At 34.3% G+C, this 12,983-nt stretch overlaps 1 protein-coding gene across 1 annotated transcript in view; it reads left to right on the forward strand.

The window, feature by feature from the left end:
• TMEM30A (transmembrane protein 30A) overlaps positions 1–9,991 on the forward strand; it is a 39,778-nt gene extending 29,787 nt beyond the window's left edge. Inside the window, 4 exon segments of the mRNA XM_047101692.1 lie at positions 2,622–2,709; positions 3,842–3,985; positions 4,647–4,853; positions 7,308–9,991. Coding sequence (XP_046957648.1) covers positions 2,622–2,709; positions 3,842–3,985; positions 4,647–4,853; positions 7,308–7,501 — 633 coding nt within the window. The 3' untranslated portion in view covers positions 7,502–9,991.
• The last annotated feature ends 2,992 nt before the right edge of the window (positions 9,992–12,983 follow it).

The following is a 12,983-nucleotide window of genomic DNA, read 5'->3' on the forward strand; positions in this document are numbered from 1 at the left end:
AACCTGGTGCAGCCGCTCATACTCTGTCTTTAACGTACCTATGACCTGGCTGCCCTGGGCAATGTAAGCTGCTCCCTAACCATTCCTGGGACCAAGTAATCTGCCCATTTTACATTTTATTTGCCTAGGATGCTGGTTTAACTCTTCCCCTGGAGGCCCTCTCATCTGGAGGCCTGCTATTGTCTTTAGTGCCCTTTGATACAAAATAACTTCTTTACATATTTAGTTCATTCATACCTTATCCCAAGTCACTTCTCACCTTGCTTAACAAACTCCACATCATTCATTCCAAACTCTCTCCACATCATTTGTTCTGGCCCTACTTTGAGGTCATTTTCTACATAGTCACTATAGTGATCTTTTAAAAAAAAAAATGTAAATGCCACTTTCTGCTTAAAATTTTTCAGTGGTCTACTAGCACTTGGAGTAAATCTCAGGATGACCTGAACTATGCATAATTCTCCAGTGTCATGTCATTCTCCTTGTTCCCATACTCTAACTACATTTACCTTTTACCTTCTCAGAAATATCCAGTTTTTTCTCAATGGCATGTATTATTCTCTGCTTAAAACCCTCTTCTGCCTGCTTCTCACATGCTTGTCTCCTTTAGGTCTTAACTTACATGATACCACCTCCAGAGCCAACTTTTCCTTATCATAGATTCCAAAGTAATTTATTTTGCCATCCCCCATAATCACTTGCACACTATTTTCATAACACTTACTGTAATTTGTAATTATATATTTAGTTATTTGTCTTCTGTTTTCTCAGCTACACTGTAAGCTCATGAGGGCAGGGAGCATGACTTTCTTTAACCACCATATACCAAACACCTTGCCAGAGCTTAGCACATGGAAGACATTTATAAATATATGTTGAACGAATATAGACACATATATTGACACCTTCATCATGACTCTTATTTCATATAATAATTGGTTGTGTATGGATCTGTTTCCTCTGTTACACTGTGACTTTATTATTTAAAAAAATTTTTTCTGTTTCTAGCACCTTGCATGGTACATGATATATTAGGTACTCATTACATGGCTTTCCTAAGCCAGTTACTGCAAAGTATCTAGCATTCAGTACCTGATGCATAGGTAGTAAATAATATTTTCCTTTCTTTTAAAGCTTACTGAAGAATTTAGTGACTAGGATATATTTTTCCTTCTGAGAGTTTATTTATATTTAAAACTTTTTTTTTTTTTTTGAAATCGCAGTGTTCATCAAAACATTCCAGTAGTCATAAGCCAGTTATATACTGTCTGTCTTCAAGGTCTCAGTGTACTAACTTTATAAATCTAGATGGCTTAGGGAACAGAAAGCTGAGAAGTCAGATATTAAAGAGACTTAATGAGATCCCTGCCACATGTTTCTTTAGCCTTTTTTTTCCATGCAGGCAGTTCTTTATCCAGTCTAGACACAGAGAATGTTGGATACAAGCCAGTGTTGGTTGGTAATAGAATAGCCCTAAAAGGACTAACTAGGGTCTAGTTAATTTCCAATCAAGAATATCTTAGTCTGTTTTGTTTTATTTTATTTTATTTTATTTTATTTTATTTTATTTTATTTTATTATTTATTTATTTTTAATTTTTTTTTTTTAATTTTTTTTTTCAACGTTTATTTATTTTTGGGACAGAGAGAGACAGAGCATGAACGGGGGAGGGGCAGAGAGAGAGGGAGACACAGAATCGGAAACAGGCTCCAGGCTCTGAGCCATCAGCCCAGAGCCAGACGCGGGGCTCGAACTCACAGACCGCGAGATCGTGACCTGGCTGAAGTCGGATGCTTAACCGACTGCGCCACCCAGGCGCCCCTGTTTATTTTTAATTTTTTTATGTGTTTTGAGACATGGCTTACTGTAGCTTCGGAGTTTCAGAACAACCCGGACATATACCTAATCTCAGACTTGGTAGAATCTCTGGTTTAATCCTGCAACTGCTACATCTCCTTGAAATCTTCAGTAGGGACTAAGTCAAAACATTTTTGTTATCCTAGTATCTGGATGCACAATTTAAAGAAGAGCGGTATATTCTAGGAATGAATCTACCTTAGCCCCCTTCCATCCCTCCCTCCTTCCCTCCTTCCTTCCTTTGACATGGGACCGTGGGATTAACCTAGAATTACACAATTTGAGATTATCTAGTTGAACATGTTCATTTTGTGAGGCCCAGGGAAACCAAGGAACTTGCCCAAAGGCACATAGTAGTATATAGCTGGACCTAGAGCCTCCAGTCTACTTTTGGTTTAAGATTGACAACAGACTGCTTGTTAATTTTTCTTGCACAGAAAACTCCTTGTGGTATGATTTTTGTGTTGATATGAAAGTTTTTAAAAAGTCAGTTTGATATATGCATGTATGACAAAATATATGCAAGGAAGGGTTACATTATAAAGGTAATACAATTATTACCTTTATGTAAGGTAATTATGTTAAGAAATAATTTGAGTATTTAAATGTGATGTTATTTATAGTCTTTACAATACAGATCTATTCTGCATGCATTGCAGGTGAGACACGTAGGGATTGAATTTTTAATCAGTAAGTATGGCTAGCTCATAGTTCTCCTGGAGGCCTGTGTAATAATTTTTTCTTCTTTTCCTTTCAAACATCAGAATCCCAGTAAAGAATGTGAGCCTTATCGAAGAAACGAAGACAAACCAATTGCTCCTTGTGGAGCTATTGCCAACAGCATGTTTAATGGTATGATATAGTTATAAACAAAAGATACGGATTATAAATATATATAATTACAAAACTTTGTATAATTTATTGATACTGATTTGGTAGTCTAGTAAACATGAATGAAATTGAAAAATTCAGCAACTTTAAAATAAATATATCAACTAGTTATTCAATGGAATGTCATAATGACTTGGGACTTTTTTGAGAATTCTTATACTTTAAGAATGAATTCTCTCTCTGGGAAGAAAGGAACGGAGACATTCTGCTTTCACATTTCATATATGATAAAATAAAAGCCAGGCTGCCTTTTCCACCAACTTCAAATATTTATACCATTACAAAGGAGCTATAGTTGATCTTTTAGGGCAGCACTGTTTGATACAAATATAATGTAAACCATCATTGTGAGACATGTATATATAATTTAAAATTTTATAATAGGCACATTAAAAAACACTAAATAGAAACAAGTAAAATTGCTTTTGCTAATATACTTTATTGAACCCAATATGCCCCAAATATTATTACCTTCCTACTGTATAAATTGTGTTCAGTATATAAAATATGAGTGAGATATTTTATATTCTTTTTTTAATTTAAATTCAAGTTAAGGAGATACTTTATATTCTGTTTTTTTTTTTGTACTGAGTTTTTAATTTCTGAAATGTATTGTTTCAAAAATATAATAATATATTATTACAAAACATATTCATTTGGACCAGCCATAATGTCAATGGCTCTGTGGCCATGTAGCTAGTGGCTACCATATTGCACAGTGCAGATAGAGAAATGGATAAGCCAGAAACTATTTAGGAGTGCATTTTTTAAAGAAAAGGAAGAGAAGCAGATTTACCCTGCAAATTATTTTATTTGGGTTAATACTAAAACATTTCGCCTTATCATATACCAGCTAGCCATATAGGAGAAGTGACCTATAACTATATTGAGGGAAGAGAAGTCCATCTAGGATTATAAAGTTACCATAGATAATTCACATATAAGTAGTCAAGAGGAAATATATGTCATATGCCTGCTTACCCGGTTATAACCCCTTTTGGGAGCAGATACCAGATCCTTATTTCTGAGAGTATAGTAGATCCTATGGATATTCAATAGATACTTAGCAATTTTTTCTTTTTTGTGTGTTTAGATACATTAGAATTGTTTCTGGTTGGCAATGAATCTCATCCTACACCTATTCCTTTGAAAAAGAAAGGTATTGCTTGGTGGACAGATAAAAATGTAAAATTCAGAAATCCCCCTGGAGGAGAAAGTCTAGAAGAACGATTTAAAGGTAAAATTTACTAATATTTCTTTCAAATATGATATAAGCAAGGAGTTTTAATGAAGTACCTAAAATTTTCTATCTTTAGAATCTTAAAAACTTTTATGCTTTTTTAAAAACAGCAACTTTTCTTAACTTCATACCAAGTTAGGTAAAATATGTAGGATGTTCTAATGTACTGAAATTCTAAAGGAAATATGCATGTACATTTAATCTTGAATTTTTCTGGTATTTTCTTATAAGCATTTCAGCCATTGTCTTTACAAATTGCAGGCAAGTTTCTTTTAAACAAGACCCAATTTTTTATTATAATTATAAATTTAAATTTAGTTTTGATTCTGTACCTCCTAAATTTTGCAATGTAATGTTTTTTGCCATTATATCTTTGCATTAAATCATCTGCTTTTTGGTATGTACCTCATAGCGTACTTTTAGTATTTTCTTAATGGAGATAGCCATCAAATCTTTGTAATTACTTGTTATTACATGAGGAATTGGTTTGTCTCTAGATTTCAAGACTTTCTTGGAATATGCATATGTTTATACCTTTGAAAATAGGAAAAATATTCAGATTGTGTATTGCATATCTTTGTTTTGAGTGTGAATTTTCAGTGAAACTCCTAATAGAATTGAATATTTTGTCCCCTCACCCTTCTCTTCTTTTTTTAAGATACAACAAAGCCAGTAAACTGGGTTAAACCAGTGTACATGCTGGATTCTGAACCAGATAATAATGGGTTCATAAATGAGGATTTTATTGTTTGGATGCGAACTGCAGCATTACCTACTTTTCGTAAGTTATATCGTCTAATAGAGCGGAAAAGTGATTTACATCCAACATTGCCAGCTGGACGATACTATTTGAATATCACATACAGTATCCTTTTTTGGCCATGTGCACAGATTCATAGAATTTGAAAAGAGAGAGAGTATAATTTAGTCTTATCTCATTTATGTGACATGCTATTCTGTGTTTTAGTTTTGATCTCATTTTTGTAAGAGTTATGTGTGTATACATATGAGAGGGTATCTTTTCACTTATATCTTCCAGAAGTCTTAAATTTTTATAAACTTTGTACTAAGATTCAGGCATATTACTTGATAAAATTATTTAAGATGCTGGTGGTAGATTTATTAATATGCTAGATATTTCTACAATGGAAATTGTAATTGAGCTTAATGCAAAGGCCAGTGAACAAAACTGATGCTAAATTAGCATTCAGCTTATTTAGATATATGTATCTATATATACTTTTATATATTCTTTAGATATTAAGAATCAGTGAATGTTAGTTCACATCAATATAATTGTTTGTAACTATTATGTTCATAGTACCAAAACACTTTTATCATTAGCTGTATTATTTTACGTTAATAATTCAGGTGTACTTTTCAGTGCTGATAAATATAATTTATTTCATTCTGATTATATGTCAACATTGTACCAAGTACTGTTCATGCATTATTTTATTTTATTTGAAGCATTATGAGATGAGTATCATCATCTCCATGTGCGTAGCCACGTATATAGGAACATAGAGCATTTAAGTAACTTACCCAAGGTTATGCAGATAATAAGTAGAAGAGTTGGGGTTCCCAATCAAGCTATTGACTCCAAAGGCCATGACTTTACCATCTGCCACTACTACAGGCCGCATCCCTAGATAGTTCACTCAAGTAATCAGACCAAGCCATAGCCATATTGGTGTGGTTACAAAGTCTTCCTTAGCTGATAATAATGGGACACTACCCTTTATTCTAAACAAAGTCCTTACATCTTTTAATCTGTAGCCCATTGCTTACATATATCATGAATGAAAATTTTCTCAAATATTAGCATTTGAATGTTTGCTAATGCTTTGCATTTTTGATTTTTCATAATCCAAATGAGCTATTAAAACTAAATATAGTTTTAGTTTTATAATGTATTAGTGAATGGTTAACAGACCTAATTTCAAAACAAATGTCTTCTTGGATCCTTAGCCTCTTAATTTTGCACCTGAGTATGCAACTGAATATGACCTGATAATGACAGACTAAAAGTAGCCACGTTTTGGAAACGAGGCCCACATAGGAGCAATTATCCTGAGGCTAGTGCCAGAGTAGAAGGCAGCTCTGTTACAGCATCCAGAAGATCTAGTAAGGAGTAAGGGCAGATACCACCCTGTAGCCTAGAGCATAATTTAGGGAAGTCTTTGGAGTACTTAGTACTTTGTCTTAGTTAAGAGACTATTTGCATCCAAGGCACTGAGAAGAGAAATCGAAGAACGTAGGCTCTCAAAGACTGACGAGACAGGAATTTGGGTCTGCGAAGCATCAAGGGTAATTATAAAAATGAGGTATCAAGTGGGAACTAGACACCAGAATTAAGACAGAAGCCCATTTTGGGGGGTTGGGATACAGAGAGGCTAGCATGAGTGATTTGATAGTTTGTCTCCCAGAGTGTTATATTAGTTAGAACTCTTATTATAATCATTCCTGCTTCAGGTTTAGGGTTGATTTAAGAAACTGGCAGAGTCTGCCATTTGGAGTAATAGGGCACATCCATAGGGATGGGAAATTGCAGAGAAACAAATGGGGCCTAAACTTGATTCAAAAGATGTCTTTGAAAAGGTTGTAAACCTTTCACATAGGGATTTAGTTCTGTGTTCTCTGTTCTAATTCTTGCCAAAATCTTAGAATTGGTCCATGTAGATAGCTCATCCAATATACTGGTGTCCCATTTCTTAAATCTCTTTAACAGTTCACCCTTCATTTCTACTCTCTTTCAGCCATCACCTCTGCGTCACACTATGAGTTTTGTCATTGCTCCAAATCAACAAGTTAAAACTTCAATATCATACTCTTTGACCTTGTGCTCTGAGTCCTCTTGTATTCTCATAATTACTCTTTTATTACACATGCTCTTTGAGCTCACAGAGACCTCCAACCTCTTCATTCTTCCTTTTTCTTCTGGTCTGTCAGTCTTCTCTTCCTCTGTTGGTTTTATTGCTGTTCATCTGAAATATTTTTTTCACATTACATTTCTTTGTGGTCTTTTGCCCCTTCTGTGTAATGAGAGTAAAAGTACCTGAGAAGCCATTTAACCCTTAAATTCGGTTGTTTTTGCTTGTAAACTATATTGGTTTTCACTACTAATGTTTAACTTGCTAAATCAGTGCTTCAAGGTAATAGTCATATAATTATGTTGTGGTTCGGAAAATGTGAGTAAGGTGCCTGTGTATCATAGAATTATACCAGTGAATTACAAGCAATTAAATGCCAAATTTTTAAGTTGTGTTTTAAAAATCAAGTAACTAGACATGGAAAAGCCTTCCTATACATTCTTCAGATTACCCTGTACACTCTTTTGATGGACGAAAACGGATGATCTTGAGCACTATTTCATGGATGGGAGGAAAAAATCCATTTTTGGGGATTGCTTACATCACTATTGGATCCATCTCCTTCCTTCTAGGAGTTGTACTGCTAGTAATCAATCATAAATATAGAAACAGTAGTAATACTGCTGACATTACCATTTAATTTTATATTCTGAAAACAGATTTACTGCATGTGCATCAAGGCCAGTCCTATTCAACCTAGCTTTTGAATGCTGATGTCTGATTAGTATGTCATTTTTGAAGTTGGCACATAACTTTGGTTTTTTTAAAAAAAACAGTTTTTGTCCTTTGCTTCTTCCTTATGGATGTCTTATGGAACTATATGACGGGTATGAAACAAATTAACTATATAGATCATATCAACACTGTAACTGCTGAAATGGCATTCTAATGTTTGCTTTTTGTTGGGTCAGGCCATATGATGCATAGTCTCTCTTATGTGAAATGCATCTATTGCTTAAATATTTATGCTGTGTTGATAATATTATATTGACATGTGATGCTGTATATGTGTGCCTGTTGTGTGAAGAAAGGGATTACAAGATGTGTGAATATAACACCTTGCTAACCTTGCAGGATTCAGAGTTACAAAAAAGATCTAAATCTAAATAAAACGCTTCATCATTTTCATGTGTCATGTGTAAAGGCTTAAAGTGCCATCTTTGTTGAGGTTGTTCAAGTATTCCATTTATCCAGTACAGTTCTTTGTCAAGTATAGCTTTGATTTGAAAGGACATGCTTACCTTGTCTAGCATAGGAATTAATGGTCATGGCTGAAGAGGTCAGATGGGTCTCAGGTGGGAGAATTTAAAATTCCTTTTTCCATTTGATTAAGATGTTGCAGTCAGGAACCCCAACTCACTTGATATGTTTTTACATGTGATCATTTCCCTTGAAGCTTATACTTCATAAGGGACAAAAGAATATAGGTGAGATGGGAAAATTTCTTGGCAGACCTTCATCTTCTGCCAGATGTAAGTGTTCAGAGGAAACTGTTTTCATTCTTGTGGTATTTAACATTCAGAAATTTGCTTCAGCATTGGAAATACCTCAGGCTGTTTTTATTTTGCAGGTAAGTTTTGATTTAAGTACTAATGTTGTATTGCAGAAAATTTAGAAAACAGTGACTTTCATATTTCATTCAATTTTTGCATATAGGTCAAATATAGAGATGTATGCACATTCTCTTTGGTTAAGGTACCAATTATTTTGGTTGGTTTCTCCTAAGACACTTAAAAAATAAATTCTTTAAATTTTCTAATTAAATTCTGGAGATTTTGCAGTATGCACATGATAAATTATAATATATATGGTTGAAGTTACTTTATTTTCTATTAACTGGAATTATTTTAATATTCCTTATTGAATAAATGCTGTAATTTGTTTGCTATGGAACTTACTCTTGAATGTAAACTTACTTTTTCAACATGCATGAAAATGTATGTCTTAATCAGAGGTGGCTTAATTGCATAGAAATGGCTTTTCTTTTTTAACTAAAATAACTCCTATATTTGTATAGAAGAATGGCTGTTTATTCAGAGTTTGTGATGATTTTGTTCAGTTATATTTTAAATCAAAAGGTCTGGGTAATGTATCAGTTTTGATTAATATATGTTTTTTTTTTTAAAAAACAACAACAACAAAAAATAATGTAATGGTTAATAGAAATGTGCCACACTTCTTAAGTTTTGTATAACATGAAATTTAGTTAAAAGAACTTGTAATTCATAATTACTTTTAACTGGTAGAATATCACTTGCATGAGGTACTTAATGTATGATTATCCTGAAATTTCTGAGTGCATAGGGTATTCTTTGTCTAAAAATATTCTTTGTCTTGTCAGTCCTTCAGAATATTATTATTTATTCTGACCATTGACCCTCTTTCACATGGCAGTTTATTTTCTGGGACACATCACTGGGAGAGAAGGTTTTTGCCAGTCTTCCCAGATTGAGTTTGTTTTGTTCAAGGAGGACTGCCGTCCTGCGTCTCTTTTTCTAATTAGGGGACCAAAGGTGCCACGAAAGAAAAGTTGAAGACCCTTCCAACACTTTCTCATCTGGGGTGAAGACAGAATCTTAAGATATATTTGGAGTTTTATCTATTTACAAGTTCATCGATGGCCTAATTTCCTTCCTGTCTCCTGCCGTTTGAACGCTAAGGGATTCCTGTTACTAATTATGAAGAATGTGGAACATTCATATGGCCTCTGCGAAGCCTGGTGGGAAGGAAAAACATTTCTTTTTTTATGGGGCTTATGCTCATCTTTTGGAAATATTAATGTCATATTCAACTTTTAGAGAATCATACTGCATTTTATTGCATTCAGGTTAAGTAGAAGGCATTGAAGAATGCATTGACTTACAGGAAGTATTTTGATATATGAAATTTCCCAGTTGAAGGAATTATTTAATATGTAAAAGCTAAGAAGTTTCATTGAAATCATAAGGCAGTTAAAAATGAATTGGTAAAAATAATTGTACTACCAAATGGAGAATTATTCAACCAAGAGGAGAGTCAAGTGAATATTTTTTGTTTATTGGTTAGTTATCAGTTTGTTTGTAACCTTGATTATATTTAAAGATAATGTTCTGTTAGTATGTTCTGTATTAATAAAAATGAACAAAATTAATTTTGCTATGTTCAAGTGTCTTGCTAAAATAATAATGCCTCAGTGTTGTTGTTAATGTTTAAGCACTAAATTTTAGCCCAAGGTCAATAAATCCCACGTTTTAACATTTCTATGTCTAGATTTGATTGCCATTATGGATATATATTAATCATTTTAACAGCATTAACTGCAAGGTTTGTATATATTACTTAGAAACATCTGTTCTTACCAGGAGGTGGTCATATTGTCACCTGAGTTATAGGTAGATGGGCTAAATTTGGTATTAGATCAAGGAAATGTCTAGTAAATAGAAAAGGAAGAAGTAAGGATGTAGAAGAAGTAGAGAAGTAAGGATGATGAAATAATGAAGAGGGTGGGGCATACAGGAAACGAAAAGCCAGACCAGGAAAGAGAACAGCTGACTGGAGGGTTAATGAATGCTCACCTTCTATCTTCGTGGAAACAATGCCTTAGAATTCTTGTATCGTCCTTTGTTGGTTAAGGTGAAAAGTCTTCTTATTTATAAACATGTGTTTTTTGAAAGGAGGGGAGAGGCAGTAAAGGAGTGCTGTTTCAAGAGGAGTTTTGGTGCATAAATGTTTGTTGTAGAGTTTGGATGATCTAAGGAAGTGTTTTAGAGCTTTTTTTTAGCCCATGCTCCATTCAATAAACATAAAAATCATATTTCCCCTAATGTCATTCGAAATTTCAAAATAAATATCATGTCTAAAATCAAATCGATCACAGTGACCTTATTTGATTTTATAGCTTTGTAAATAAATAAATTTATATTTTATCAAAGTAACGTGTATATACAGTTAAAAAAAAATCGACAAGCCTTATGATGAAAGCCAGTAGTCCCTGTCCCAACTTTCTTTAAGTCTTAGAGATAATCACTTTGAGTCCAAAAGTTATCTTTTGGCATTTGTTTTAGTGTATCTAAACAATATGCCTAGTCTGCTATTGCTTGATTTAATGGTTTTAGTCATCATTAATATCTTCTTGATAATGTTAACCTGCTGATTAAAGCTCTTTAACATACCTTTCCTTCTCCCATTATTATTACAGTTATATCATATTTGGGAAACACAGTAGCTATTATTACTTATGACTGTGGAGCAAAGCATTGCACCACGATTACATTTCACATCATTTTATTTATCCTAGAATTAATAATTGCCTCATTTTTAACACATAATTTCTAGAAACCTATCTTAAGCTTTTCCCAGTTATTCTGTCAGGTCCACCATATTCTCATCAATAGTTTTGAAGGGTTTTTGTCCCCAAATATCAGATAATCTGATTTCCTGTTTTTACTAGGGAGATCTATTCTGTATTTGTCCTTTTACGCCAATCTGACCTGGTTGTTTTCTTGACCAGTTACACAGCCATTATCCCATGATCTCCTCTTGTCACCTTTCTATGTTGGATCTGTTTCCTAGTTTATTCTGGAGCACTACCTAAAGCACTTAAAGCTTCCTAAGAAGTGGTAGCTGAGAGGCAAATTTTCTGTGTCTAAAATGTCTTTTTTCAATTTTCACATCTCATTGATAGTTTGACTACATATACAATATTAAGTTTAAAATAATTTACCCTCAGATTTTTTTTAATAAATTTTTTTAATGTTTATTTTTGAGAAAGACAGAGCATGAGCAGGGGAGGGGCAAGAAGACAGAATCCAAAGCAGGCTCCATGCTTTGAGCTGTCAGCACAGAGCCGGAAGTGGGGCTTGAACTCACCAATGGTGAGATCATGACCTGAGCCGAAGTCGGACGCTCAACCGACTGAGCCACCCGGGCACCCCTCCCCTCAGAGTTTTGAAGGTATTGCTCCACCCTCTTCTAGGTTTCATTGTTGGTTTTGAGAACTCAGTTTCTATCCTAATCAGATATTAGACCTCCTAGACTGATGCTTAATTTTCTTCTCTTTTTCTCCAGTTGTTTCAACACCATTGTCTGTGTTCTTTCTAAAAGATTTCTTCATTTTGATCTTCCAGCCTTATCGTCTACTGAATTTTATGTATATTTAAAAAGTATTTTAATTTCTAAGACTTCCTTTATTTCTATTCTGTTTCTAAAAAATATTCATCTTAGTTCACAGATAAAATATTTTTCTGAGGGGGTGCCTAGGTGGCTCAGTCGGTTAAGTGTCCTACTTTGGCTCAGGTCATGATCTCGCCATTGGTGAGTTCGAGCCCCGCTTCGGGCTCTGTGCTGACAGCTCAGAGCCTTCATGAAGCCTGCTTCGGATTCAGCATCTCCCTCTCTCTCTGCCCCTCCCCTGCTCATGTTCTGCCTCTCTCTGTCTCTCAAAAAATGAATAAATGTTAAAAAATTAAATATTTTTTGAGGATATATATGCTTTTCTTTCCTATTCTGTTAGCATCGGTTTTTGTTGTTGTTTTAAGTTTTAGGTTTTTTTTTTTTCCTCGATCATTTAAGTGACTTTTTTTGTGTTTCTGGCTAGACTTGACCATCTGTCATATATGGATGGCCCCCAAAAGACTAATTGAAAGTTCTTTGTTTGTGGCCAGTGCTTGACAAGTGATGGGCTTCACTAGCACAGTGCTACTCAGAAATGCCACTCAGTGAATTATTTGTTCCTATTCATTATGAAAAGCGTAGACAAGTAATAAAGAGTTGGCAGGTCAGCAACTGTAAGAGGATCAAATGTTGAGAAGTACTGCATTAGGGAATGATTGTCAGGGAGCCAGTCATTTGGCTGGAGGCCTTTTCTTTGACGGGGACTGTTCAGTCTCTCTAAGGAATTCACTGGTCCTCTTCAGAAGGAAGGGGTCCAAGGAGGGTCTGGGTTTTTGTTTGTTTGTTTTTGTTTTGTTTTGCTTTTAACTCCCTCCTGCCTGTCCTCCACCTCACCTTCTGTTTTCTACTTTATACATATTTCTTTATAGCTATCCCTCTGCACATCCCTTCTGCCTGGTTGTCTTCCATTACTTTATAGAGGGAAAAATTATCTTTTACCCATGGGAGACAGTGAAGGAGGTGAGAGATTG

This window comes from Lynx rufus, unplaced genomic scaffold (genome assembly GCF_022079265.1).
Source record: "Lynx rufus isolate CCGP_SWC_20201006 ecotype Redwood Valley unplaced genomic scaffold, mLynRuf1.p SCAF_6, whole genome shotgun sequence".
NCBI classification, from domain to species: Eukaryota; Metazoa; Chordata; class Mammalia; order Carnivora; family Felidae; genus Lynx; species Lynx rufus.